Raw genomic sequence first — 26,700 nt, forward strand, 5'->3', positions numbered from 1 at the left:
AAAATTTTACAATTCAGTATGTGAACAAGTGTCTGAATAGCCATAAAAGTGCAGACAAAAAAAAGAGGGAGGACCTCCTTGTCAAGCATCGATTTTCCCAAGCTTGTCCAGAATGAGGAGGTATATCATTATAGAATCACAGAATCCTTATACCACAGGAGACCATTTGATGCTTCTGAGTAATATCAGCGCAGCTATCCCCACTCTATGACCTACCGAAAGTTCTGCAAGTTACTTCAGTTCAGATCATCTATCCAGCTTATTTCTGAATGCTTGCTGAAAGTCTCCACCACTACATATGGCAATACATTCCAGAACCTAACAACCCGCTGTGTGAAGAAATTCTTATTTCACTTTTGCTAATTCCCCTAGTTCTTAATTAATGAGCATGATTTCTCCCTATACATATCATTACAATTTTAAATACTTTCAAATCACTACACAAACTTGATAACAGCTTCTTCAGCCTATCTAAATAACTAAAGTCCATCATCCCTGAAACCATTCAAGTGATCTCTTTAGCATCGTCCCTAGAGGCCTTTGAAAGGAAGCTCTCCAAGTACGCAGGACTGGTCAGCCAATGTTGGCAGGCTGGATGGAGAGCGAGGTGTCTCCCAGTGGAGGTTGGTTGTAGGGGATTCGCAGCCCGTTCCTTAGCCAGAGCCTTCAGCAATCTGGGCATCGAGGGAGAGAGGAAGAGGAGAGCCATCCGCAGTACCACCGATGCAGCAGAGAGGGCCTCAAAAGAGGGGAGCCATGGAGTCATAAGTAGCTAGCCACCTGGACACAAGCTGGGGTCTGATCAGCCCCGGCTGGGTCACCTGGGTCACCTGGAGGAGGCTGTATGATGTTGAAAGACCCGAAGCACCCGGTGATTCCAGGAACATCACTGAAGATGCGTCCAGAAGCATCAGTAGATGTATGTACACAGAACACTTTCTTAAACTGGCACCAGAACACGACACAGCTGTCGAAAACCAGTGTTTTATAAAGGTTTTTTTTTAAAAAGGTTCTGATGCCAGAATTGGGAGCAAAAAAAAAACACATTGCTGGAGGAACTCACTAGGTCAAACAGCATCTGTGGGAAGTGGGGGGGGGGGGAGAAATTATTGACATTCCAGGTAGAGGCACTGCATCAGTCCTGTGCCTTTATCTGTATAGCCCAGTATGTCAAATACATTTTAACCACTTTCTCAACCTACCTTGTTATTTTCAATAAACTTTGCACATTAAATCCTGATCTCTTCATTCTTTTAATACTTTTGGATTTGTATCTTCTCATTTATATAGCTCTTCTTATTCTTCCCGACAAAATATAATACGTCACCTTTCTCACCATTAACTTTCATCTGCCACCTCTCTGCCCATTTTACTCAGACCGTTAATATCGCTTTGAAATTTATTATTTTTTTCTGCAACTCAATTTTTTTTCAATGCACAGCTGCACTTTACATCATCTGCAAATTTTGAAATTGTGCCCTGTATACCCATCCATCTCAGTAACATATATTAACTCCTCAGAAAACACCACTAACACCTTCCTCTATCATAAGATCATAATACATAGGAGCAGGATTAGGCCATTCGGCCCATCAACCCCGATCCACCATTCCATCATGCCTGATTGTTATCCCTCTCAACTCAATTTTCCTGCCTGCTCCCCATAACCTTTGACTCTCTTACTAATCAAGAACCTATCAACTTCCACTTTGGATATATCCAACGACTGCCCTCTGCAGTAATAAATTCCACAGATTCACCACTATCTAGCTAAAAAAGTTCTTCCTTACCTCTGTTCTAAATGGACGTTCTACTATTCTGAGGCTTTGACTTCTGGTCCTAGGCTTCCCCAATATAGGAAACGTCCTCTCTACATCTAGTCTCTCTGGGCTTTCCAATATTCAATGGATTTCAATGAGTTCCCTCCTCATTCTTCTAATCTCCAGTGACTATAGGCCCAGAGACATTAAAGACTGCTCATATGTTAACAGTTTCATCCTTGGAAGCATTCTCGTGGACCTCCTCTGAACCTGCTCCAACGCCAGCATGTCCTTTCTTAGATAAGGGGCCCAAAACTGCTCACAATACTCAAAGCGCGGTCATACCAATGCCTTATAAAGCCTCAGCATTACCTCCCCTATCCTGTAAAACATTTCCACTCTGTACTACATCCCAGAGTTTCAGCATGATTTTTTTAAAAATTCTAAATATATAAAAAAATTCTTTGACATGAGATAGGGGAGGACAGTAGGCAGACAACAGATGAGTGCTGTATTACACGGAGGGGAGGACGGTAGGTTGATAATTGGTGAGTGTTGTATTGCACGGAGGGGAGGACGGTAGGCTGATAATTGGAGAGTGTTGTATTGCACGGAGGGGAGGACGGTAGGCTGATAATTGGTGAGTGTTGTATTACACGGAGGGGAGGACAGTAGGCTGATAATTGGTGAGTGTTGTATTGCACGGAGGGGAGGACAGTAGGCTGATAATTGGTGAGTGTTGTATTACACGGAGGGGAGGACGGTAGGCTGATAACTGGTGAGTGTTGTATTACACGGAGGGGAGGACGGTAGGCTGATAACTGGTGAGTGTTGTATTACACGGAGGGGAGGACTGTAGGCTGATAATTGGTGATGTTGTATTACACGGAGGGGAGGACAGTAGGCTGATAATTGGTGAGTGTTGTATTGCACAGGGGGAGGACAGTAGGCTGATAACTAGTGAGTGTTATATTACACAGAGGGGAGGATTGTAGGCTGATAATTGGTGAGCACTGTATTGCATGGAGGGATGGACAGTAGGCTGATGATTGGTGAGTGTTGTATTACACGGAGGGGAGGACTGTAGGCTGATAATTGGTGATGTTGTATTACACGGAGGGGAGGACAGTAGGCTGATAATTGGTGAGTGTTGTATTGCACAGGGGGAGGACAGTAGGCTGATAACTAGTGAGTGTTATATTACACAGAGGGGAGGATTGTAGGCTGATAATTGGTGAGCACTGTATTGCATCGAGGGATGGACAGTAGGCTGATGATTGGTGAGCACTGTATTGCACGGAGGGGAGGACAGTAGGCTGATAATTGGTGAGCAGTGTATTGCACGGAGGGGAGGACGGTAGGCTGATGAGGGCCGTGAAGTGTGTTTTCCAAGCTTTGAATGGACTCGCCCAATTTGGGCTGTGACGTCAGTCTCTCTCTTCCGAATTACCTCCCAACTTTCCCTTGCATGCCACTGACTGACTTATGGCAGCGAGCAAACTCTACCAGTGCTGGAGAAAATTGGAGGGAAATTTTCATTCTAAAGAAGGATTTTTTTAAAATCCGCTGCTGGCCTGCCACATTGCTGTTGTTGTAATTGTTGCAGAAGGTGGATTGTGTAGGTTAGAAGTGAATTGTATTGTGACATTTTCATATCTTTAGCAGTTTTCTCATTTCGTTATAATGCAACAATGGACACAAAAAACTCCCTCTTTATAATAAAGGCTACTGATCAAAGGGCTTTAGATGGACTGGTGATCCAATTTGTCCTATTCCATTGTGCCTGGTCTGTGGCAAACAATTTAACAGCAAAATTGACTTAACTACAAATCACAGCCATATGACATATAAAAGTGCTGATTATTTTAAATGACTATTGGAATCTCAAAACAAACCGATTAAAGCTTTTGTTAATAAAGTCACAGTGAAAAGATCAGGAAGCAAGTTAGTTAGCAGTAGTTATTACTCAGAAAAGGAAAAGTCAAACAGTTGATGAGAACCTAATGATGCCAGCACGTAAAATTATAGTGGGTAAAATGCTTGGACAAGATGCAGTATGAGAAATTGAAAAGGTTTCACTATCAAACAGTATGATAAGTTAATGCGTTGATGACGTGTCACATGATGCTGAAGAGGTCTTGTGTGATAAACTAAAAAAAACATCTTCTCCATCCAGGTTGATGAGTCAACAGATTTCACCAATAAATGTCATGTTGTAGCATTTAATGATGGTGAAATTCTCGGCCTGAAACGTCGACTGCGCCTCTTCCTATAGATGCTGCTTGGCCTGCTGCGTTCACCAGCAACTTTGATGTGTGTTGCACGAAGATATATTTAATGATTTGTCTTCATATCTGGAAACAGAAGGTCTGTCTTGAAGGAACTGTGTTGGAATCTGCACTGATGGTGCTCGATCAATGGGTGGCTCAATGAGAGGTTTTGTTTCTCTTGCAAAACAGAAATCTGACGTCACAACACACAGCTTCAACATTGTCAAAAACATTTCATGTTGTAAATATCATCAATTAAAATCAATTTACACCCTCTACAGATGTACCCCACTTTTCGAATGTTCGCTTTACGAAACCTCGCTGTTACAAAAGACCTACATTAGTTACCTGTTTTCGCTAACAGAAGGTGTTTTTACTGTTACGAAAAAAGGCAGCACGCGCCCTGAGCAGCCAAGCTCCTCCCCCGGAACTGCATTCTAGCCGGCATTGCTTAAACACGTGCCTGTGAGCAGCCATTTGCAAGATGAGTTCTAAGGTATCGGAAAAGTCTAAAAGAGCTCGTAAGGGTGTTACACTTAGCGTAAAACTAGACATAATTAAGCGTTTGGATCATGGTAAGCCAAGTAAGGACAAAGTGAGTTTGGCTTGTGGAAGGTGACGAAGATGATGTTGAAGAGGTTTTGGCATCCCATGACCAAGAACTGATAGATGAAGAGCTGATGCAATTGGAAGAGGAAAGGATAACAATCAAAACCAAATGCAGTAGCGAACGGACCAAAAGTGAAGTCGTCCAGGAACTGAACGTGAAGCAACTGCATGAGATTTTTGCTGCAATGATTGCAGAAAAGTATGACTTTAATTTTGAAAAGGTATGTAAGTTTAGGGCATATTTGCAAGATGGTTTGAGTGCTCACAAAGAACTGTATGATAGAAAAATGCGCGAGGCTAAGCAGTCAAGCATACTGTTTTTTTTCAAGCCTTCCACATCAGCCACAGCAGACAACGAACCTCGACCTTCGACATCGAGGCAGGCACATATAGAAGAAGATGACCTGACTGCAATTGCCTCTGATCTGGGCCGACATTTACTTGCCGGGCGGCACCTAACTAATTAGCTTGTTTATTTCAGCTTTTTTTCTTAAAGATGTGCTGGGTGCGTCCCGGCTACCGCTGCACCACTGCATGCTTTGCAGATCGGTATCAGTCCACGGCCCAGAGGGTGGGGACCACTGCACCACCCCATCCTCCGACGACTCAGCCTAACACACCATCATCAGTGTGCTCGGTGCTGTCTTCCCAATTCCGGTAAGTGATACTACACTGTACATACATTATTTCTACTTTATATAGGCTGTGTATTTTTGTGTTATTTGGTATGATTTGACTGCTTCATAGCTTAAAGGATACTGGAGAGAGTGTTTCTGCCGAGAGCGCTTGTGTGAGATTTTTGCTACGGAGAACAGTGCGGCAATGATTGTAGAAGAGTATTTCTACTTTATATAAGCTGTGCATTTATCATATCATTCCTGCTTTTACTATATGTTACTGTTATTTTAGGTTTTATGTGTTATTTAGCATGATTTGGTAGGTTAATTTTTGGGTCTGCGAATGCTCACAAATTTTTCCCATATAAGTAAATGGTAACTGCTTCTTCACTTTACGACATTCCGGCTAACGAACCGTTTCATAGGAACACTCTACCTTTGGATGGCGGGGGAAACCTGTATTTAAATTAAATCTATTTGAGCCTACCTTCAGAAAAATTAAATCCTATTTTGGCTTAAGCCAGTTGTTTAACAAAAAAAATGTTTGCCTTATGAGTTTTTAAAATTTATGAAAGGCAAAGAAAGATTAATTTCAAGAAAGGCAAGATAGGCTTAACTACCCATGTTTTTCAAGAAAGTTTGGCTAAAATTCATTCTCTACTCAAAGGAGCATTGACAATTATTTTTAGATTATTACATCTACAACTTAATGATCATGCTAACATACCGTGAGCTGTAGATATAATAATTTTTAGGCAAGGGTTCCCTGAGACCTGAAAATTATTTGAAGGGTTTCTCCAGGGCAGAAAGATTGAGAAAGACAGATCTATACTAATCCCATTTAGCCACACTGAGTCTGGAGCCTGCTATGCCATGGAGAATCAACTGCTCCAAGAGTATCTGCCTCCACCTTCACACCTCACAGCACGTTCCAGATTCTAACCACCCTACGCGGGGAAAACAAAAACCACACTCAGATCACCTCTCAATTTCTACTGCTCACCTGTCCTCATATTAGCCTTAGTCCAAGCATTGACAAAAGAATCCAATTATATTCCCCTTCCAGTGCCAAACACAATGAACAAATATATTGAGGATTCACTTTTCCCAACTGGTCTTCTGATCCTACCAGATCTGGACCAGGATACCGAGCACAGAGGTGTTCTTATGTGCACTTTGATCAATGAAATGCTTTACCTCACTGCCATCTGTGATCTCCGACCCCTTCGGGCAACTTGGCGGTGCTTAATCATGATGTTCCATGGATTCTGTAAATTAAAAAAGCAAGTCAGGGTAAGAGATATTGAAGGGAAGAAATAAAAAGAACAGGAAGTCTACATTAGGGTGGAAGGCTTGTGGAGAATGAATGACAAAGTGGTGACATCAGGCTGGAAGGACCAGTGTCTCAGGAAGAATTGTGTGGGTTTGTGTAGGTTGTGAGCTTGGGAGGGTGAGGAGAATGTTGGGGAGGGGATGGAATTAAATAGGAAACAAATAAAATCCAAAATTACAAATGGAGGTAAGACAGGGTAAAATCTAAAAGGAATCTTAAATTGTGAATTGCATGGTTGGAATAAGCTGAAGGCAATCTCTCTAGCATATAAAAAAAGACTCACAATATGAGCTCATCTTAACGCAATACCCCCAGATGCTCACCACACCATATCCTGCACCAAGAGCCACCACTGAACTTACTGCTTTATTACGAATTCCCAACTACATCGATGTTACGTTGTATGGATTTTATGCGCCCCCCCCCATTCACACAAGGGGTGTGAACAAATTCCAAAGACAGAGCACCTGAATAACTGAAGTTATGGAAATTAAAACAATGGGCTAGATGATAGCAAACATCAGCCAAGACATTTGGTCAAAACCAGAGGAGAAAACAAAATATTCAGACCAACTAAAGACGAATAAAGACTGAAGAGAGTGTGAGAATAGATTAGTGAACAACACTATAATATGGAGTGCTTCAAATGAGATTCTGACTCTGAACAAAAATGATCTTGGGGTGGAAAAGAGCAGCACAAATAAAGAACCAACTTAAGAGTTTTGCTTTGTCTTTACCCGGTGAAGATTCTGTTAACACAATAAAATGGTTGCAAATTCTGGTAGTATATAAAGCGGACAAGATTAGGAGCTCACAAGAACTGTCCAGCCTTTAAGGATGCATCCAGGGATATTGGGAGAAATAAAGTATGGAGATAAGGATCCACTGACCACAATCTTCATTGCAAAAGGAATAATACCAGAGAAGTACAGGGATATAAACTTAGAAATCAGGATCGGGGCACCCAGCCTTTCAAAAGCCTGCTCTGCCATTTAATGAGATAATGGCTGGTTGGACAACTTAAACTCAGCACTCCTGTGGTAAACTCTCTCCACAGGTGCAACCTAACTTGCTGAGCATTTCCAGCATTATCTGCTTTTACTTCAGATTCCCACTACCTGTCATTGTCTTGAACATCATGTGTGTTTCATGTGTTTCCTTTCAACCTTCTTCATCAAACTCCATCAAACTTCATCAAACTCCATCAGAAAGCCCTTCTATTCCTCTCATTTCATCTCCCCTTGAACCCATCTATGTCCATCATCCTCCAGTGTCAACATCTGTGAACTCTAATTGCAGCCTAATTAAAGTTACAAACATTTTAACAGAACTTCACTGTTTTTAATTTGTACATCTCTCAAAATAAAAAGTTTTTTTAATCGTGATTTTGTAACTGTATTGCTACGTTTAGTAACCAGTATTCACAAATCTCCCAGTTCTTCAGCCTGCTCAGACACATCTTCCTCATGGATCACAAAATTCCTTAATTTTCCAACTCAGATTTAAAACTTTATATTCATTTCCAGCAGATTTATTCTGCCACTTGTCAAGCTCTGTGCTTTATCACAATGCAGTGCCCTGTGAACATTTCAAAATTGTGCTAAACTCTTCTCACTCCTTCATCTGATGAAATCAGATGTCTGGGAGCAACTCCTGTGGAATACCACCTTCCAACATCTGGCGATTTAACTAAAAGAAAACTTTAATCTGCATTTGGTTTTGTAGCCAAATCGACACCCACTCTCAAGAAGTGAAACAAAATTGCAGGTGCTGAAAGACGCTGCAGGTACATAAAAGCACAACACGCAGGAGGCAAGCCACTGGTTCACAACACCTCGAGGTCTCCGATACCGGACTCCCTGATAGCGGGAGCACCTGTACAATTCTGGTCACATAACAAGAAAGATGTGACTGCACTGGAGAAGCTGCAGAGGTGATTTACACGAATAATGCCAGCACCAGAACGCTATAGCTATGAGGAAAAATGCGTAGGATTAATTTTTACGGAATACCGCAGGCTAAGAGGAGACTTGAGTGAATCGGAGAACCAGGGCCCCGGACATAGGAAGATCAATTTCCTTTAGCTCAGAAGTGAACAACCAGGGGCATGAGTTTAAAAGCAGAAAGCAGAGGAGGTATTTTGTCACCCAGATGGTGCTCGGGTGCAGAAAGCCTCATCATGTTCAAATGGTTGTAGCTGTTGAGCCGTGGGCTGCCGGGCCAAAAACCCAGAGTAGGAAGGTGGGACTGGGCTGGGAAGCTTCCTCCCGACCTGTAGAGGTTCTAAAGAATGCAAAGCACCTGCAGGATAGCTTCCTACGCCAAACCTATAACCTCCATCCACCGGGTCCCCCTGCAGCCTCATTGGCCCCCGACTCTCGCCGGCACCCGGGCCCCGGGCTGCTGCTGCTGCTGCTGCTGCTACCGCCGTTCGACCGGACGGCGCTGCGCGAACATTTGTGGAGGGCAATGGACAGTTTAAAAACCGGCTCTGCTCACCGTGCTCGGGCCCTCGGATTCGGGCGGGCCGTCAGCTGGGCTTCCCTCTTCACCGCTCGCTCCCATGGTAACCGCTCCTCACACCGCTGCCCACTGACCCTGGCTGCAGCTACCGCCGCCCAGGCTGTCACTTCCGGCACCGGCGGCGCGGTTACGACAATCGTCGGCCGTCATGGTTGTGCGGGGCACCCAGGCACAATCACCATCTTACTGCGGGGCCAGTGACGTCATAACGAGACGTTCGCCCAACAGTGGCCGCAACCAGTGGTACGATTCGTCGGCCGCGTATCACGTTATTAAGCCGGTCCCGTCGCTACCTGACGCATGGGCTCCATAGCTCAGGGGTTAGAGCACTGGTCTTGTAAACCAGGGGTCGCGAGTTCAAATCTCGCTGGGGCCTGCGCTGGAATGTTTTAGCATGAGCCGCAGTTTTATTCCTTCTCCCGGTGTGAGGGCGGAAAGCTGCAAGATAAGCGTCTTTGTGGCCGAAGAGAGAAAAATTTCAGTCTTCGCAACCACACGCGAGAAAATCTTTGTGGCAACACGCACAAAATGCTGGAAAAACTCAACAGGCCGGGAAGCATCTAAAGGAAAGAGTTTGACAGTCGAAGTTGATTGATGAAAAGATATAGGAGTTAAAAATACACGTGTAAACTGTCCTGTGCTATCACCAGTGGGATCATCAGTTGATCTGGTGAAAATCAGTTCATCAGATGAAAAGGGGTTAATCTGTTTGATAGGAGAAGACCATGAAAGAAAGGGAAAGGAGCACCAAAGGGAGGCGACTGGCAGCTAAGGAGGTGGGAAAAGGGAAGGGAAAAATCGATGTTCATGCCATTAGGTTGGAGGCTGCCTAGGTGGAGTATTAGTGGCTGATCTTGCAATTTGAGTGAAATTATAGACTCAGAATCAAAATTATGTCTAATATCACTGACAATTGTGAAATTTGTTAACAGCGGCAGCAGTACAATGCAATACATGATAATATAGAAACAAATCAGTATATTAATTACAGTAAGCATCATCATCATCAGGGGCCGTGCCCAGTTTGAGCTTTGACTGCCATGGCCCACACACTCCTGTTTCAGGTCGAGTGGATCAAATCATTGGTATTCATTTCCAGTTCTCTGGCTGCTGTCTTCATCATCATTTGTCTTTGTCTTCCTCTTAGACAATAGGTGCAGAGGTAGGCCATTCGGCCCTTTGAGCCAGCACTGCCATTCACTGTCATCATAGCTGATAATCCACAATCAGTACCCCGTTCCTGCCTTCTCCCCATATACCTCGACTCTGTTATCATTAAGAGCTGTATCCAACTCTTTTTTGAAAGAATCCAGAGAATTGGCCTCCACTGCCTTCTGAGGCAGAGCATTCCACAGAACCACAACCGTCTGGGTGAAAAAGTTTTTCCTCAACTCCGTTCTAAATGGCCTACCCCTTGTTCTCAAATTGTGGCCTCTGGTTCTGGACTCACCCAACATCGAGAACATGTTTCCTGCCTCTAGCATGTCCAATCCCTTAATAATCTTATATGTTTCAATCAGATCCCCTCTCATCCTTCTAAATTCCACTGTATACAACCCCAGTTGCTCCAATCTTTCAACATATGACAGTCCCGCCATCCCGGGAATTAACCTTGTGAACCTACGCTGCACTCCCTCAATAGCAAGAATGTTCTTCCTCACATTTGGAGACCAAAACTGTACACAATACTCCAGGTGTGGGCCCTGTACAACTTCAGAAGGACCTCTTTGCTCCTATACTCAACTCCCCTTGTTATGAAGGCCAACATGCCATTAGCTTTCTTCACTGCCTGCTGTACCTGCATGCTTACTTTCAGTGACTGATGAACAAGGACACCTAGATCTCATTGTACTTCCCATTTTCCTAACTTGACACCATTCAAGTAGTAATCTGCCTTCCTGTTCTTGCCACCAAAGTGGATAACCTTACATTTATCCACATTAAACTGCATCTGCCCACTCACCCAACCTGTCCAAGTCATCCTGCATTATCACAACATCCTCCACACATTTCACACTGCCACCCAGCTTTGTGTCATCTGTAAATTTACTAATGTTACTTTTAATCCCTTCATCTAAATCATTAATGTATATTGTAAATAGCTGCGGTCCCAGCACCGATCCTTGTGGTACCCCACTAGTCACCGCCTGCCATTCTGAAAGGGACTCTTGCTTTCTTCCCTTCAATCTTTCCCATAATTACCATGCATTCTAACTCCTCTGTTCTAATCACATGTCGAATGAAGTTACGTTGCCTTTTCATGATCTCATACATTATTTCTTTCTTTGTGTTTGCTCTGTTCATGACATCCTCGTTAGATATTCGTTTTGTCCATGATATTCTTTGCATCCTCCTCAAAAATCACATCTCTGCTTCCAGTCTCATAAATGTCATTGATTAAATCAGTAGGTTTTTCGATTCCATAATCTTCAAGGACGATAATTTGTTCTATTATTAAGTGTGTGTGTATATATATACACACACACACACACATATATACATATATATATGTGTGTGTGTGTGTGTGTATATATATATTCATGGGTTGAATGTCCATTTAGGAATCGGATAGCAGAGGGGAAGAAGCTGTTCCTGAATTGGTGTACCTCCTTCAGGCTTCTGTACCTCCTTCACGACGTAACAATTAGAAGAGGGCATGGCCTGAGTGATGGATGCTGCTGAGGCATCACTCCTTGAGGGTGTCTTAGATACTATGGAGGCTAGTACCCAAGATAGAGCTGACTAATTTTACAACTTTCTGCAGCTTCTTTCGGTCCTGTGCAGTAGCCCCACCCCATACCAGACAGTGATGCAGCCTGTCAGAATGCTCTTCATGGTACATCTGTAGATGTTTTCAAGTATTTTAGGTGACAGACCAAATCTATTCAAAATCCTAATGAAATATAGCCACTGGCTTTCCTTCTTCATAGCTGCATCGATCTGTTGGGACCAGGTTGGATCCTCAGAGATCTTGACCCCCAGGAACTGGAAATTGCTCACTCTCTCCACTTCTGATCCCTCTATAAGGATTGGTTCATATTCCCTCATTTTATTCTTCCTGAAGTAAGTTCACAATCAGCTCTTTGGTCTTGCTGACGTTCAGTGCCAGGTTGTGGCTGCGACTACACTCCACTAGTTGGTCTATCTCGCTCCTGTATGCCTTCTCGTCTCCATCTGAGATTCTACCAACAACGTTTGTATCATCAGCAAAATTATAGATGGCATTTGAGCTATACCTAGCCACATAGTCATGGGTATTGTTACATACTTCATGGATATCTTGTGACTGTCTTATGAGGATGATGTAATGGTCTTGCGGAGGTCACATGATGTAATTTTCCCGCCAGTGAGGTCACACGATGACCTGTTCTCAGCAGGTATATAAAAGGGAGACCCCTGGTGACGCAGTTAGTTTTCAGTTTAGTTTTGTGTTACATACTCTGTTTTGCTGTGTATTCGGCTTACAACGCAGTTTTGTTTTAAAGTGGAGTTCTACTTTCTATTGTAATTAGTATTGGAGAGTGAAGACCTTACCAAAGTACAGGAATTCGCCGCGTTGAGTAAAGCTGATATTGTTTGGTGGTTTTGGAGAGGATCGACCTTTATTGAATCCTTGTTCAAGTAAAAGTGACCTGCAACTGAGATATCCCCTGCTAAAGTAGGAAGGATAGTACAGTGACTATTCGCCAGAGGAAAAGGTCAGTTCCTTTAAACCGTTTTATTTCCGTCGTCGTGAATCCTGCGGACAAGGCAGGTTCCGGCTGGGATCAACAGTAATGTGATGTCTTCGAGGAGTTCTTTACTTCAGGAAAGTCTCTCCTAATTGACTGTATAAATCTCCTGGACTTTTGAATTTACCACTTTAAGAACTGTGTTTGAATTTACCACTTTAAGAACTGTTTTTTGCATTTACCATTTTAAGAACTGTTCCAGAGTTGCCGTATAGCAGTTAACTTCCGGTTAAGTTAGTCGTTTAAATACATTTCGCTATTTTTAAGCAAAGTTTAATAAATGTTTGTTTGTCCCTGACTCAATTTTATATTCATTGTTGCCAGTCACGTGACAGTATATAGAGAGTAGAGCAGTGGGCTAAGCCCACACCTCTGAAGTGCACCAGTGTTAATCATCAGTGAGGAAGAGATATTATCACCAATCCACACAGATTGTGATCTTCCAGTTAGGAAGTCGAGGATCCAATTGCAGAGGGAAGTACAGAGGCCAAGGTTCTGTAACATATCAATCAGGATTGTGGGAATGATGATGTTAAACGCTGAGCCATAGTCAACAAGCAGCATCCTGACATAGGTGTTTGTACTGTCCAGGTGATCTAAAGTGTGTGAAGAGCCTCTGAGATTATGTGTGTTGTGATCTATTGTGGCGCTAGGCAATTTGCAGTGGGTCCAGGTCCTTGCTGAGGCAGGAGTTGATTCTGGCCATGACCAACCTCTTGAAGCAACTCATCACTGTAGATGTGAGTGCTACTGGACGACAGTCATTAAGGCAGCTCACACTTCTTCTTGGGCACTGGTATAGTTGTTGCCCTTTTGAAGCAGGTGGGAACTTCTGACCACAGCAATGAGAAGCTGTCATGGTCCAGTCCGTGAAGTCCGTATTCCGGTTCACGGTCCGGTCCATCGACCCTTGCTCCCAGTTTTCCTGTCTACCCTGTTTCTGTTCTCGTTGAGCTCTAATTGAGTCAGCTGATGCTCGTTGGGGCTGGCTGCATAAATACCTTCAGAGACCAGGGCGTGGCTTCTGGATTGTTCTTGTCCTTACTCCTTGTATCCCTTCCTCTGCCTTCCGTTTCCTCGCCTGAAGCCTCACCTTGTTTTGCCGGTAACTATCGCCTCGCCTGAAGTTCTCGTCTCACCTTGCATTGCCTGAAGCCTTGCCTTGTCTTATTGGTAACTCTTGCCTCATCTCGCCTGCAGTCTTGTCCTGGAGCCACCCTGTACCTAGCTCCCTTCCTGTCCCTTGCCTCCGCCTAGATAAGCCAAGCTGTCTTGCTGTTACCTGCGGTTGGTTCTGTCCCTTCCTGTCCCGTGCCTCCGTTGGGTGGTGATCCGCGCCCTGTCCAGGAGTACCGTGCCCTGCCCAGGAGGAGCCTGCCTAGCCTCAAGCCTGAAGACTCCAGCCTCCTGCCTAGCCTCAAGCCTGAAGACTCCAGCCTCCTGCCTAGCCTCAAGCCTGAAGACTCCAGCCTCCTGCCTATCCGCAACCCTGAAGACTCCAGCCTCCTGCCTCCTGCCAAGCCTGAAGACTCAAGCCTCGTCTCTAGCCTCTAGTCTGAAGACCCCAGCCTCCTGCCTCCTGCCAAGCCTCGTCTCTAGCCTCTAGCCTGAAGACCCCAGCCTCCTGCCTCCTGCCAAGCCTCGCCTGTAGACTGAAGCCTGAAGACTCCAGCCTCCTGCCTCCTGCCAAGCCTCGCCTGTAGCCTCAAGCCTGAAGACTCCAGCCTCATTCTGCCTGCCTGCCAAGCCTCATCCTTGCCTAGTTCTGGGGTCCGAGCCAGAGGCAAGACCCAGGTACTGGGTCCTTGTCCAATCTCTGGCTCGGAGTCCAAGCCCGGGCTCCTAGCTCTGTTGTCCAGTCCTGTTCCGGGTTCCCGGTTTTCGTGTCCATGTCCTTGCCCTCAGCCTGTATCCTAGTCCTGTCCCTAGTACTTCAGTGTCTGTGTCTTGCACTTGGGTCCGTTCCCAGCCACCGCCTTATGACAGAAGCTGAAAATATCCTTGAATACTCCCGCCAGTTGGTTGGCACAAGTGTTCACAGCCTTACCAGGTACTCCACCTGGGCCTGCCACCTTGCAAGGGTTCACCCTCCTGAAAGACAGCCTGACATCAGCCTCCGAGACAGAGATCTCAGGGTCATCAGGTGCAGCAGGGATCTTCATAGTTGTAGTTATATTCTCCCTTTCAAACAGGCATAAGTGTTGACCTTGGCTGGTAGTGAAGCATCACTGCCACTCATGCTATTGGGTTTCATTTTGTAGGAAGTAATGTTCTTCAAGCCACGTCAGAGTTGACGTGCATCCGAAGTCACCTCCATCCTTGCTCAGAATTGTTTCTCCAATGAATGTGGCCTCATCACAGCAGAAGAGGAGGCCATGGACTGACATGTCAGAATGGGAATGGGAAGTAGGGTTGAAATGGGTGGCCACTGGGAGATCCCACTTTTTCAGGTGGATGGAACATAGATGCTCAGTGAAGCAGTCTCCTAATGTACATCAGGTCTCACCGATACACAGGAAGTCACATTGGGAGCACCAGATGCCATAGGTGACCCCAACAGACTCACAGGTGAAGTGTCACCTCACCTGGAAGGACTGTTTGTGTCCTGAATGGTAACGAGGGAGAAGATGTAGGGACAGGTGTAACACGTTCCGCTTGCAAGGATAAGTGCCAAGAGGGAGATCAGTGGGGAGGGATGAATGGAGAAGGGAGTCACATAGGGAGCGATTCCTGCAGAAAGTGGGGGGAGAGGGAAAGATGTGCTTGACGATGGGATCTCATTGAAGATGGTGGAAGTTATGGAGAATTATGCGTTGGTTGCAGAGGCTAGTGGGACGATAGGTGAGGACAAGAGGAACCCTCTCCCTGGTGGAGTGGCAGGAGATTGGGGTGAAATGGAAGAGATGTGGTTGAGGGCAACATTGATGGTGGAGGAAGGAAAGCATCTTTCTTTGAAAAAGGGGATCATCTCATTAGTTCTGGAAATAGTTATGTTTACGAGAAAATCTGGACATGGAAGCAGCAGTATGAGAGAAGGGAATTTCTAAAGGACTCATTCCACAACCTCTAGGGAATGACGGGGAAAAGAGAGAGGTGGAGTCTGTGGAGGATGGAGTGGAAAGAGTGAGCAAGGCTGGAAAGAGGCTGTGAAGCAAGAGCATATCCAAAGGTTTCATAATCCTCTACCTCTTACAGCACCTTTCCAATTGCTGGAGTATAGTACAAATACAGAAAAGAGCAAGAGAGAAAGAGAGGGGACATTGGGAAGGTGCTGAGAAGGAAAGGTTGGAAATTATGGCATGGGGAAATGAAAGATAGAGAGATGAGCAGCCTCACTGCCATCCCAAAATGACAAGAATGCCATACATCAACTGCAAACAACAATTTCTGAGAACATGTAGCATCTCTGCTGGCAGAAAGGAACCCAAATCACAAGTTCTAAAATTCTGCTGTCCTACAAAAAAATTATCTCCACTTCCTTGAAGAGTTGGAAATCATGATTCCAGCCAATGGACCTGATCTCAAGTCAGATATTCCAGTGCACTATCACTCAACAGATTTTTCAGTCTTTTTCACCTCATCACCCATCAACCTTCCCACTGGAATGGAACTAATTTATAAAGTAATGAGAATTTAGTAATTCTCATTTATTAATGACAATGAAGTAATAAAGTATTCAGAATCAGAAACAGTTCCTCCAGCTTTGTGTGTTGCTCAAGTCTATAATTTCTGTCTTATATGATGTGAAATCTGTTGTTTTGCAGCAGCAGTGCCATGCAAAGACTTGAAATTACTATAAATCACAAAATAATTGAGTAGCACAAAAAAGGAAAACAAGGTAGTGTTTATAAATTCAGGGTGGGGGTGGGGGGAGAAGCTGTTTCCGACCAACATTCCTTGCACTCCAGAACTCCAGTCACTTAGCTGCAGTATGTAGAAGATGCTTACCCACGTGCGCACTTGTAGACTGAACATAAAAGATGTTGTTGGTCCGTTTACCAAAGCATAGGAAAGGCCTCATGTTCAACATCCACAAGACAAAGATTCTCTACCAACCTTACTACACTGCTGTCCAGTGAGGTAGATGGTGACACCCTGCAAATTGTGGACCACCTCTTGTCTCTCAAGAGCCACCTCTTGGAGAAGACAGACACTGATGGTGAAATTCAGTGCTGCCAGCCCAACGTTTGGCCAACTAAGGAAAAGTGTTTGAACATCAAGAGCTCAAGCAAAAGTCTCGTGGTCTATATCTGGAAACAGTGATCCCTGCTTTCCTGTACACTTCTGCATGAATTACCTTAAGGCATTTCTCCCAAGCCAATGTTCTGAGACTCTAATTATCCTCAGGTTATTCCATTGACAAGCTCAACTCCAGACTCCAGAACATACACTCCATCTGATCTCTGTCATGAGAAGATGGATAGAGGAAAAGATTCAAGAAATATTCAAAGCCTCTATGAGAAAGAAAATGAACACCCCACAGGCTAAGAAGAGGGTTAATGTTTCCCTTCACTGTGCAGGCAGTGTCTATGAACTGAGCAGCGAGTGCCCGTGCTTCAGCAGAGAAGGAAGTGGTCAGTCACATTGTCCGACCTTTCTGCTGACAGTTAGACAAGTCCAATGCTGATTCAAGATTCAAGATTGTTTAATGTCATTTCCAGTACACAAGTGTAAAGGGGAACAAAATAATTGTTACTCCGGATCAGATGCAGCATAAAAAAATGCACTAAGATGAAGAACACAATAATTTTAAAAGAAACACAATATTATAAATACATAAGATAGCTAATATACATAGATTGTTTGTATGTCCATAAAGTGATGCTCGGTACAGGAGTGTCTGTACATTGGTGACTGTTAACAGGAAATGATAAAGTAGTGGTGGTCAGGGGTGTGGAGTGCTGGGTTACCAGGTGAAGGTATTGATCAGCCTTACTGCTTGGGGGAAAGTCACTGCTTTTGAATCTGGTGATCCTCATGTGGATGCTACATAACCTTCTCCCTGATGGAAGTGTGAGTGATGGGAGATGGAGATTGTTTTGTGCGGTGCTGGGTCTTCGCCTGGCTGTTTCTCTTCTTCCCATCACTGCCGGTCATCTGGCTCTGGGGCTCCAGAATGTACTGTTGCTGGATTGTGCAGCACACAGCACCCGTGTACAATGTTCTGGAGAGCACCCTTGAAGTGATGGGTATATCTGAATGAAATCTAGAGGATGCGATTAGCATTCTCCTTGATGCTCCTGAGATGGTGTGGCTTTGTTCATCTCTCTGGTCAAAAGCAGCCTTGAAGAGCTACAAGTCCTGTCAGGCTTCATTGTGTTAACTACAAGGAACAACTTCTAATATCCAGCACCTTTACTTTCAGTGAGAGGCAGCCTTTCTTTTTGATAAGGTCATTACTCTGAACCCCATAAAGGCACAAGACAATAGTTCCCATCATCTCTTCTCCCAACACTCCATTACTCCTCTGACTAACAGTCTTGAACTTCCTTAGACCATAAAATATAGGGGCATAATTAGGCCATTTGGCCCATTGAATCTGCTCTGCCATTTCTTCATGGCTGATTCAATTTTCCTCTCAGCCCCAGTCTCCTGCCTTCTCTCTTTATCCCTTCATGCCCTGACCAATCAAGAATCTATCAACCACTGACTTAAATATACATAAAGACTTGGCTTCCACAACTGCCTGTGGCAAAGAATTCCACAGATTTACCACACTCTGGCTAAAGAAATTTCTCATCTCTGTTCTAAAAGGATGCCCCTCTATTCTGAGGCTGTGTCCTCTGGTCCAAGATTCCCCCACCACTCTATCAAGGCCTTTCAACACTTGATAAGTTTCAATGAGGTCCTCCCTCATTCTTCTGAATTCTAGTGAATACAGGCCCAGAGACATCAAACACTCTTCATATTGCAAGCTATTCAATACTGGAATCCGTTTTTGAACCTCCTTTCAACTCTCTCCAGTGTCAGCACATCCTTTCTAAGACAAAGGACCCAGAACTGCTCAAAATTCTCCAAGTGAGGCCTCCCAAGTGCTTTAGAAAGCCTCAACATCACTATATTCTAGTACTCTTGAAATGAATGCTAACATTGCATTTGCCTTCCTCACTACAGACTCAATCTGCAAATTAATCTTTAGGGAATCCTGCACAAGAACTCCCAAGTCTCTTTGAGCCTCAGGTTTTTGAAATTTCTCTCCATTTAGGAAATAGTCCACCTTTCTTTTCTTTTACTAAAGTGCATGACTGTACATGTCCTGGCACTATATTTCATTTGCCAGTTGTTTGCCCATTCTCCTAATCCTTCTGTAGCCTCTCTACTTCCTCAAAACTATCTGCCCTTTCACCTATCTTTGCAGCGTCCACAAACTTTGCGGCAAAGCCATCAATTCCATCATCCAGGTCATTGACATATAACATAAAAAGCGGTTCCCCCCAATGCAAACTCCTGTGGAACACCACTAATCACTGACAACCGATAAGAAAAGGCTCCCTTTATTCACACTCTTTGCCTCCTGATAATCAGCCACTGCTTTATTCATGCTAGAATCTTTTCTGTAATACAATGGGCTCTTAACTTGTTAAGCAGCCTCATGTGTGACACCTAGTCAAAGGCCTTCTGAAAATCTAAGTACACAAAATCAACCGATTCTCCTTTGTCCATCCTGCTTGTTATTTCTTCAAAGAGTTCCAACAGGCAAGGTTTTCTCTTGAGGAAGCCATGCTGATTATGGCCTATTTTATTATGTGTCTCCAAGTAATCTGAAACCATACCCTTAACAACCAACTCCAACATCTACCCAACCACAGAGGTCAGGCTAACTGGCCTATAATTTCCTTTCTTTTACCTCCCTATCTTCTTGGAGTGATATTAGCAATTTTCCAGTATTCCGGAACCATTCCAGAATCTATTAATTCTTGAAAGATCATTACTAATGCCACCACAATCTCTTCAGTCACCTCTTTCAGAACCCTGAGGTGTACACCATCTGGTCCTGGTGAGTTATCTACCTTCAGACCTTTCAGTTTCCCAAGAACCTTCTCCCTAGTAATGGTGATATCACACACTTCTGACCCCCTGCCACTCTGGAACTTCCACCATACCACTAGTGTCTTCCACAGTGAAGACTGATGCAAAATACTTGATCAGTTAGTCTGCCATTTTTTTTGTCCCATATCACTACCTCTGCAGCATCGTTTTCCAGTGGTCTGATATCCACTCTCACCTTGCTTTTACTCTTTATGTATCTTTTTTAACTTTTAGTATCCCTTTTCCTTTTCAATGACTTTTTCAGTTGGTTTTTAAAAACTTCCCGATCCCCTAACCTCCCACTAATTTTTGCTGTATTATATGCCCTCTCTCTGGCTTTAACTTCTCTTGTTAGCCATGGTTGTGTCTTTTTGCCTTTACAACAGTTCTTCCTCTTTGGGATGTATCCCTTCCCAATTGCTTCCAGAAATTGTTGCTCACTTTCATCCCTGCCTGTGTTCTTTTCCAATCAATTTTAACCAACTTCTCTCTCATGCTTCTGTAATTCCCTTAACTCCACTGTAATACTGATACATTTGACTTTATCTTCACTTTTTCAAATTTCTGGATGTATTCGATATTATGATCACTAACCCAAAGGGTTCTTTTACATTAAGCTCTCTAATCAATTGCAGTTCATTGCACAACACCCAATCCAGAATAGCTGATCCCCTTAGTGGGCTCAACCATGAAATGATCTAAATAGCCATTTCGTAAGCATTTTATAAACCAGATCCAATGCTTACCCTATCCTCTGAGTACCAAACTCTCTGTTGTATCCACTACCTTGCTCACATCATGAATCAAGACCACTTTAACCACCAACCTGCATCCCACAAACATGATGATATCCACACCCCCCACCTCTCTGACTGATGTCTACCTCTCCTCCAGTTGGTGGCTGTTGTCACCAACTAGAGCTGCGCAGCCATTCTCCAGGCCTGGAATCCCATTCCTCCGCTAGCAAACTTACTGTTCATTGCAATAAACAAAAGCCAATCATCAATGCCATGAAATTCCAACAGCCTTATCTTGCCATCAGGTACAGACTCTGCCCCCTGTCCCCCCAGAACAAATACTCAGCAAACACTGACACCTCCTCCACTGTGGGAACAAATACTGGTGAATAGCTCAGTGGTAGAGGAAATACAGAACAGCTTCCAGGGACATAGAGAGGTCGAATAATGGGCATGTATATAGCAGGTAGATAACTTGGAAAAGTATGAGGTCATCCACTTTGGTAGGAAAAGCTAGGAAACTGGAGTATGTATGCTTTTTTGAAAAGTGTGAGACTGCACGACTCATTGCAAAAGGATTTCATTACAGAAATACAGATTATCTTTCTACAATGATGCAGGGACCTAGAGAGATAGCAGCTGGAATACTGTGTACCACTCTAAACCTCCTTACTCAAGAAAGGACACACCAGTCTGGTGATACCCCCAAGACAGAGAAACAAACACAAAATGCTGGAGGAACTCTGCAAACTAGGCAGCATCTATAGAGAGGAATAAACAGTCAATGATTTGGGCCAAGACCCTTTCATCAGGACCGGAAAGGAAGGGGTTAGAAGATAGAATAAGGTGGGGGAGGGAAAAGAGTACAAGCTGGCAAATGATGGGTAGGTGAGGGAGAAGTTTGGTGAGTGGGAAAGAGGGATGAGGTGAGAAGCTTGGAGGTGATAGGGTTAAGAGGTAAAGGGCTGAAGAAGGAATTTGATAGGAGACAAGAATGGACCGTGGGAGAAAGGGAAGAACACCAGATGAAGTTGATGGGCTGGTGAGAAGAAAAAGGGTGAGAGGGGAGGCAGAATGCCGAATGAAAAAAGGAAGTGGGGGGGGGGGGGAGAAATTACTGAAAGTTAAAGAAGTTGGTATTCATGCTTTCAGACCGAATGTAAGGTGTTGCTTCTCCAACCAGAATGGCCTCATTGTGACAGTACAGAAGACCTTGGAAGGATGTGTACCTTGTCCCAATCTACGAGAGGGTGATTTCAATCACTACCCTACACTAGGATTGACTAGTAGATTATTGTGTTTGTGAAAGCTTTCAAAGGATGCTTATTACAATCTTGTAACTCACTATTATGCTGGGAATTATATACTCAGAGCCATATTGCATGGATATACATTTTTTTTAAAGAGACAAGTAAATGCCAAACCACAGCAACTTTTGCAAAACGTTGGCATCACAAGCTAATTTTCATCCATATAGCTTCCGCCAGACAAGTGAGGAGAAAGGATAACGAGGGCAATGTTTTTTTAAACAGAGGTGTACATTCTGTTTTAGGTGCACATATGAACCAAAGCTACTATTTCCATGCTTCTGTTAGCTCAATTGTCTGGTTATTGAAATAAGTACAGGGATGGGTATAGTATCTCCAAAAATCCTTATACTGGCTATTAGCTGGTCTTCTGTTTGCCTGAAATGAAGAAATAGACTAAAAGATCTGTGGGGTAAAACCCAGTGAAGTTACAATGAATGAGAGGAGGTAGATGACCAAGGCTCGCTTGGTGTTTCAAAGAGCTAGTTACTTATAGGATGTAAGGAATCTTGTTTTTAAAATCTTGGCAAGTAATGAGTTAAAAGGAGGAAACTGAACAATGAGCACACATTAGAGCAGTTGGAATGCAGCAGCGTCCTGAGTAACAAAATGAAAGTTTGTTCCTCAGGACGTTGAAGAACATCCGAGTTTTTTAAGCACAAGAAACAATCCACTCTTGATTTCTGTTCAGCAATTAAAGAGCTTTGAGTTTGGGAAGTAAGTTTCAGATTTTAGCTTTATAGATGGTAACTTACCTCGAGTGTTGTGAACAGTTTTGGGATTCTTATGTAAGATGTACTGGCATTGGAGAGGGTTTAGATGAAGTACACAAGGATGATTCTGGGAATGAAAGGGTTATCGTATGAGGAAGTTTGATGCCTCTGGGCCTGTACTCCCTGGAATTTAGAAGAATGAGGGGGGAATCTCATTGAAACCTTTGAAATGTTGAAAGGCCTAGACAGAGTAGATGTGGAAAGGATGTTTCCCATGGAGGAGGAGTCTAAGACAGGAGGGCACAGCCTCAGGATAGACGGACATCCATTTAAAACAGATGCAGAGGTATTTCTTTAGCCAGAGGGTGGTGAATTTGCGGAATTTGTTACCACAGGCAGCTGTGGAGGCCAGCTTGTTGGATGTACTCAAGATGGAGTATGATAGGTTCATGATTGGCCATGGCATCAAAGGTTGCGGAGAGAAGGCTGGGGAGTGGGGCTGAGGAGGAGTGAAAAGGATCAGTCATGACTGAATGGCAGAGCAGACAATGGGCCAGATGGCCTAATTCTGCTCCTATGACTTAAGATCTAATTTCTTAAGGTTTGCCATCCCACGCCAGGTTTAGTACTCAAGACCACAATTTGGAGTTCATGAGGTTAGAAGGCCAAAACAGAGAAGGGGTGATGTGGATGCTTTCTGCGAAAACAGGTGGAATGAACAAACACAAAATTTCAATACTTAAAAAAATGGGATCAAGATGCAGTCACATGAGATTGCTGATACTAGAATCTGGAGTAATAAATAATCTCCTGGAAGAACTCAGTGGGTCAAGCAATTCTTTTGGGGTGGGGGAAGAATTGTTGATATTTTTCCTTTCACCTCACACTTGCTACTTGGCCCACTGAGTTTCTCCAGCAAGTTCTTTTATGAGCAAGGTGCAGTGATTCAGCTACTGACAGGACCGATCAATGTGTAATCAGAAGCAGAGCACACACACCTGTAGAAGAGTGGATTGGGTCAGATGGTCAATAGGCATGGTTCAATGAATGACAATTGCCACATTAATAACATAGAAATGTTCACACTAAAACATAGACAATAGAAAGTAAAAGGGATGGAGACATTCTGCTAAAACTGGGTGGGATAAAAGAGGGTTTTAAATAAGTTAATATACCTGTGGAATACTGGGAAGGAAGTACCTCAATCATACAGTATTCCAGATAGTGCACATTTTACAGTGTATGGGAAGCCCCACACTAGTATATAGTGGATGGGTACATGTGAGGGAAGACCAATTCTATAGAATGGATGGGGAGAGTTGAGTGAAGATTGGTTCTGAAAAGTGTTTGGAAAAAGGTGAAGTAAGACTGGCTCTGAACTGTGGATGTGGAGAGATGATGGAAGGCTAGCTTTGTATAGTGAAATGCGGGGGCGGATGGGGGGGGGACGGTGGTGGAGTCGAATGAAGATCAGTTCTGTATTGTGCATGGGGAGAGATAAGGAAGACAGGTGCTCTTAATAAGACTATGCATTAAGTGCAAGACTCAAACCATGTGGACAATGGTGCAAGACATTGCCATAGTTGAAGGATTTGAAGAATATCCAACATGTTATACTCAAGCTAAAGGAGTTTGTTGTCAAAACCCTAAACTTCATTTTTCCTTATCACACTTGCTAGTTTTATATAATCCACTTTATTAATTTATGAATTTAATGAAGGAACATTGTTGAAGAATTCCTTTATGTGAAAATTATGCTGACATCATATGAAAAGAACTATTGAACCACAAGCAATGTGCCATGAGGCAACAGAGAATTAGGAGTCGATAGGACAACACAGAAGCACTGAATGACAGACATCACAAGGAAGGAGCAAACATGGGCAACACCAGATGGCAGAACAGCACAAGAGCACAAGGTGACAGGTCAGCAAAGAACAACAAAACAACAGGGCAATGTGGGGCACAGGATAGCTGGATGATCTCATGTTGAAATAGTATCAAACACAGAGCCACAATTTAAGAAGACAGAAAGGATGCATGAAACAGACAATGCTGGAAACTGTGGTTCAGACACAGAGGAAATCAGTTTCAGGTTCATAGGTTCTCTTGAAAAGTTTCCAGTCTGAAACATCAACTGTTCCTCTCTTCATGGATGCTGCCTGAACTGCTGAGTATTTTCAGCATGATTCTGATTTCCTGCATCTAGTATTTTGATTTCACATGGGTTACATCATGGGCCATTCTACACCAGGTTTCTGAGAATAAGCTGTATTTTATCAAAAAGCACAAAACTGAAAATTTTTAAACAATTTGGAAATACTCAACAGATCAGGGCAGGTCCTACACGAAAAGATTAACATATCAGGTTTGTGACTCTCCTGACAAAGGTTCACAAGAGGGTTGACAGGCTGACCACATTCACCTTGCTTATATGTTATATTTATATATTAAAAAATCTTTTTCTAGCAATTAACTCATTTTTAGTTGTCCCCAAAAAGCAGTAATTACAATCACACTCAACTCTTCACTTTGCACAGTCGCTGTTTTAAAGTTTTGTAGTAGGAAGCTGCTTATCCAACCTGATGCTGTGTACTGTTACAGTAATACTGTCATACAATACTTAGAATGCACCTTTGCCCAGATCAGCCAGGTCCCCTCACTTGCCTGCATTTAAGTTCAGACGTGTTTCAAACCTGGACTTCAGCTGTGTGACGTATTACCCAAATCCTTAGTGCAGCTGAATGAAAGGAGTACTATACTTGAACTAAATGGTATGAGGTAACCACCATTTCCCCATCATTCTGTAACTTATGTGAACCTTCCATCTGATGCAACAAAAGTGGAGAATGAGTATCTCTGGTGACTGGCTGTGCTGGGGCTTAGTGCTATGGTTGAGACAATGCATGGACAGCAATATCTTATAATCTCAGTTACTCTGTGACAGGATATCTTGTTAAACACTTCCAGACAAAGCATCCCTGTATTTAACCCTTCACTGGGTGGCCCAAATAAGAACATTGAGTTCATCACTTGAAGCTGAGCACTGACTGAAAGTACAGAGCTCCCTTGTATTCTATCAAAAACTCCATATCCACAGCATGCTGCACATGTGGGAAACTAATCATGCTGACTGAGTGCACATTGCAAGTCTCCACAATCTTTATGAAAGAAAGCTTTCACAATAGGGCTCTGAGCTCTCGTCCCATCTCTTTGTTCTCTTCCTGTAGTTTTCAGAATTTCCCTTCACGAATTCATCATATTCCCGTGTCAGTGAAGGATTAAATGCAAAGATGGACAGTACACACTAGATGACATACATTTGCACACTCAAGTGCATGAAGTTGTCTTTGAACAATTCAGAGATCGTCTACATAGGTCAACAAGAAGCAATACTTCTTAAAAGGACACCAATGAATTCCTATCCATCACTTTGTACATTTAAACTTAATTCTCAGCAATATAAAGAAATTCCTATACACACGGCATTAAAATGGAGAATGTCTACAGCCACTATTTGCAAAGTTTACAAAAATTAGACAGAATTGCATAATCTCAAAAAAATAAAAAAAAGCTGATAAAACTGACACAGTATTCTGTTATGAAATATTTTCGTAGAATATATTACACAAGACACATTCTGTTTCTCTCTCCTACATACCTTGGTAAAAATAAAAGCAACAAACAAAACATTAAGAATCCAGAACTGTAGTTCTGCTTAGTAACACTGTACATATCTACATTTCTTGCTGGTGATGACAATAGTTCTGCAGCTTGTTTCAAGTCAGTCTGTTTAAAATAACATAGAGCATTAGCTCTACATGCTCTCTTTATCAATCACAGTTCAGTGGTGCTCGGTGTTGCTGCTATGGTCCCAATTCTGTTCCTGGTCTTTTTCACCAGATGCCACAGAGGAGGACGAGGAAGATGATGACTTCCCTGTTATTTTATAAGCTGCCATTAACTCCTGGACCCGCTCTGGAATAGGCCCCCATTTTGCAAAGCCAGCATCATTCTGCAGGAAGATGAGAGCTGTGGAGTGCACAGCTTTATAATAGACGTCTTCCCTGA

The 26,700-nt window shown here is 43.4% G+C and overlaps 2 protein-coding genes and 1 non-coding gene across 4 annotated transcripts in view; 1 reads left to right on the forward strand and 2 right to left on the reverse strand.

The window, feature by feature from the left end:
- LOC134336928 (deoxynucleotidyltransferase terminal-interacting protein 1) overlaps positions 1-9,303 on the reverse strand; it is a 34,334-nt gene extending 25,031 nt beyond the window's left edge. The window contains exons 1-2 of the mRNA XM_063031592.1: positions 9,089-9,303; positions 6,454-6,524 (exon numbers count right to left, since the gene is read on the reverse strand). Of these exons, the coding sequence (XP_062887662.1) occupies positions 6,454-6,524; positions 9,089-9,154 (137 nt within the window). The 5' untranslated portion in view covers positions 9,155-9,303. The remainder of the gene's footprint in view (positions 1-6,453; positions 6,525-9,088) is intronic.
- Positions 9,304-9,415: 112 nt separating this feature from the next.
- On the forward strand, positions 9,416-9,488 carry trnat-ugu (transfer RNA threonine (anticodon UGU)). The gene has a single exon. It is a non-coding gene; the product is annotated as a tRNA-Thr (tRNA).
- Positions 9,489-17,492: 8,004 nt separating this feature from the next.
- pcif1 (phosphorylated CTD interacting factor 1) overlaps positions 17,493-26,700 on the reverse strand; it is a 144,454-nt gene continuing 135,246 nt past the window's right edge. The window contains exon 16 of one of the 2 annotated variants that reach the window (XM_063041544.1): positions 17,493-26,696. In XM_063041544.1, coding sequence (XP_062897614.1) covers positions 26,474-26,696 — 223 coding nt within the window. In that variant the 3' untranslated portion in view covers positions 17,493-26,473. The remainder of the gene's footprint in view (positions 26,697-26,700) is intronic. The other variant, XR_010017133.1, reaches the window with a different exon arrangement.

This window comes from Mobula hypostoma, chromosome 2 (genome assembly GCF_963921235.1).
Source record: "Mobula hypostoma chromosome 2, sMobHyp1.1, whole genome shotgun sequence".
NCBI lineage: Eukaryota > Metazoa > Chordata > Chondrichthyes > Myliobatiformes > Myliobatidae > Mobula > Mobula hypostoma.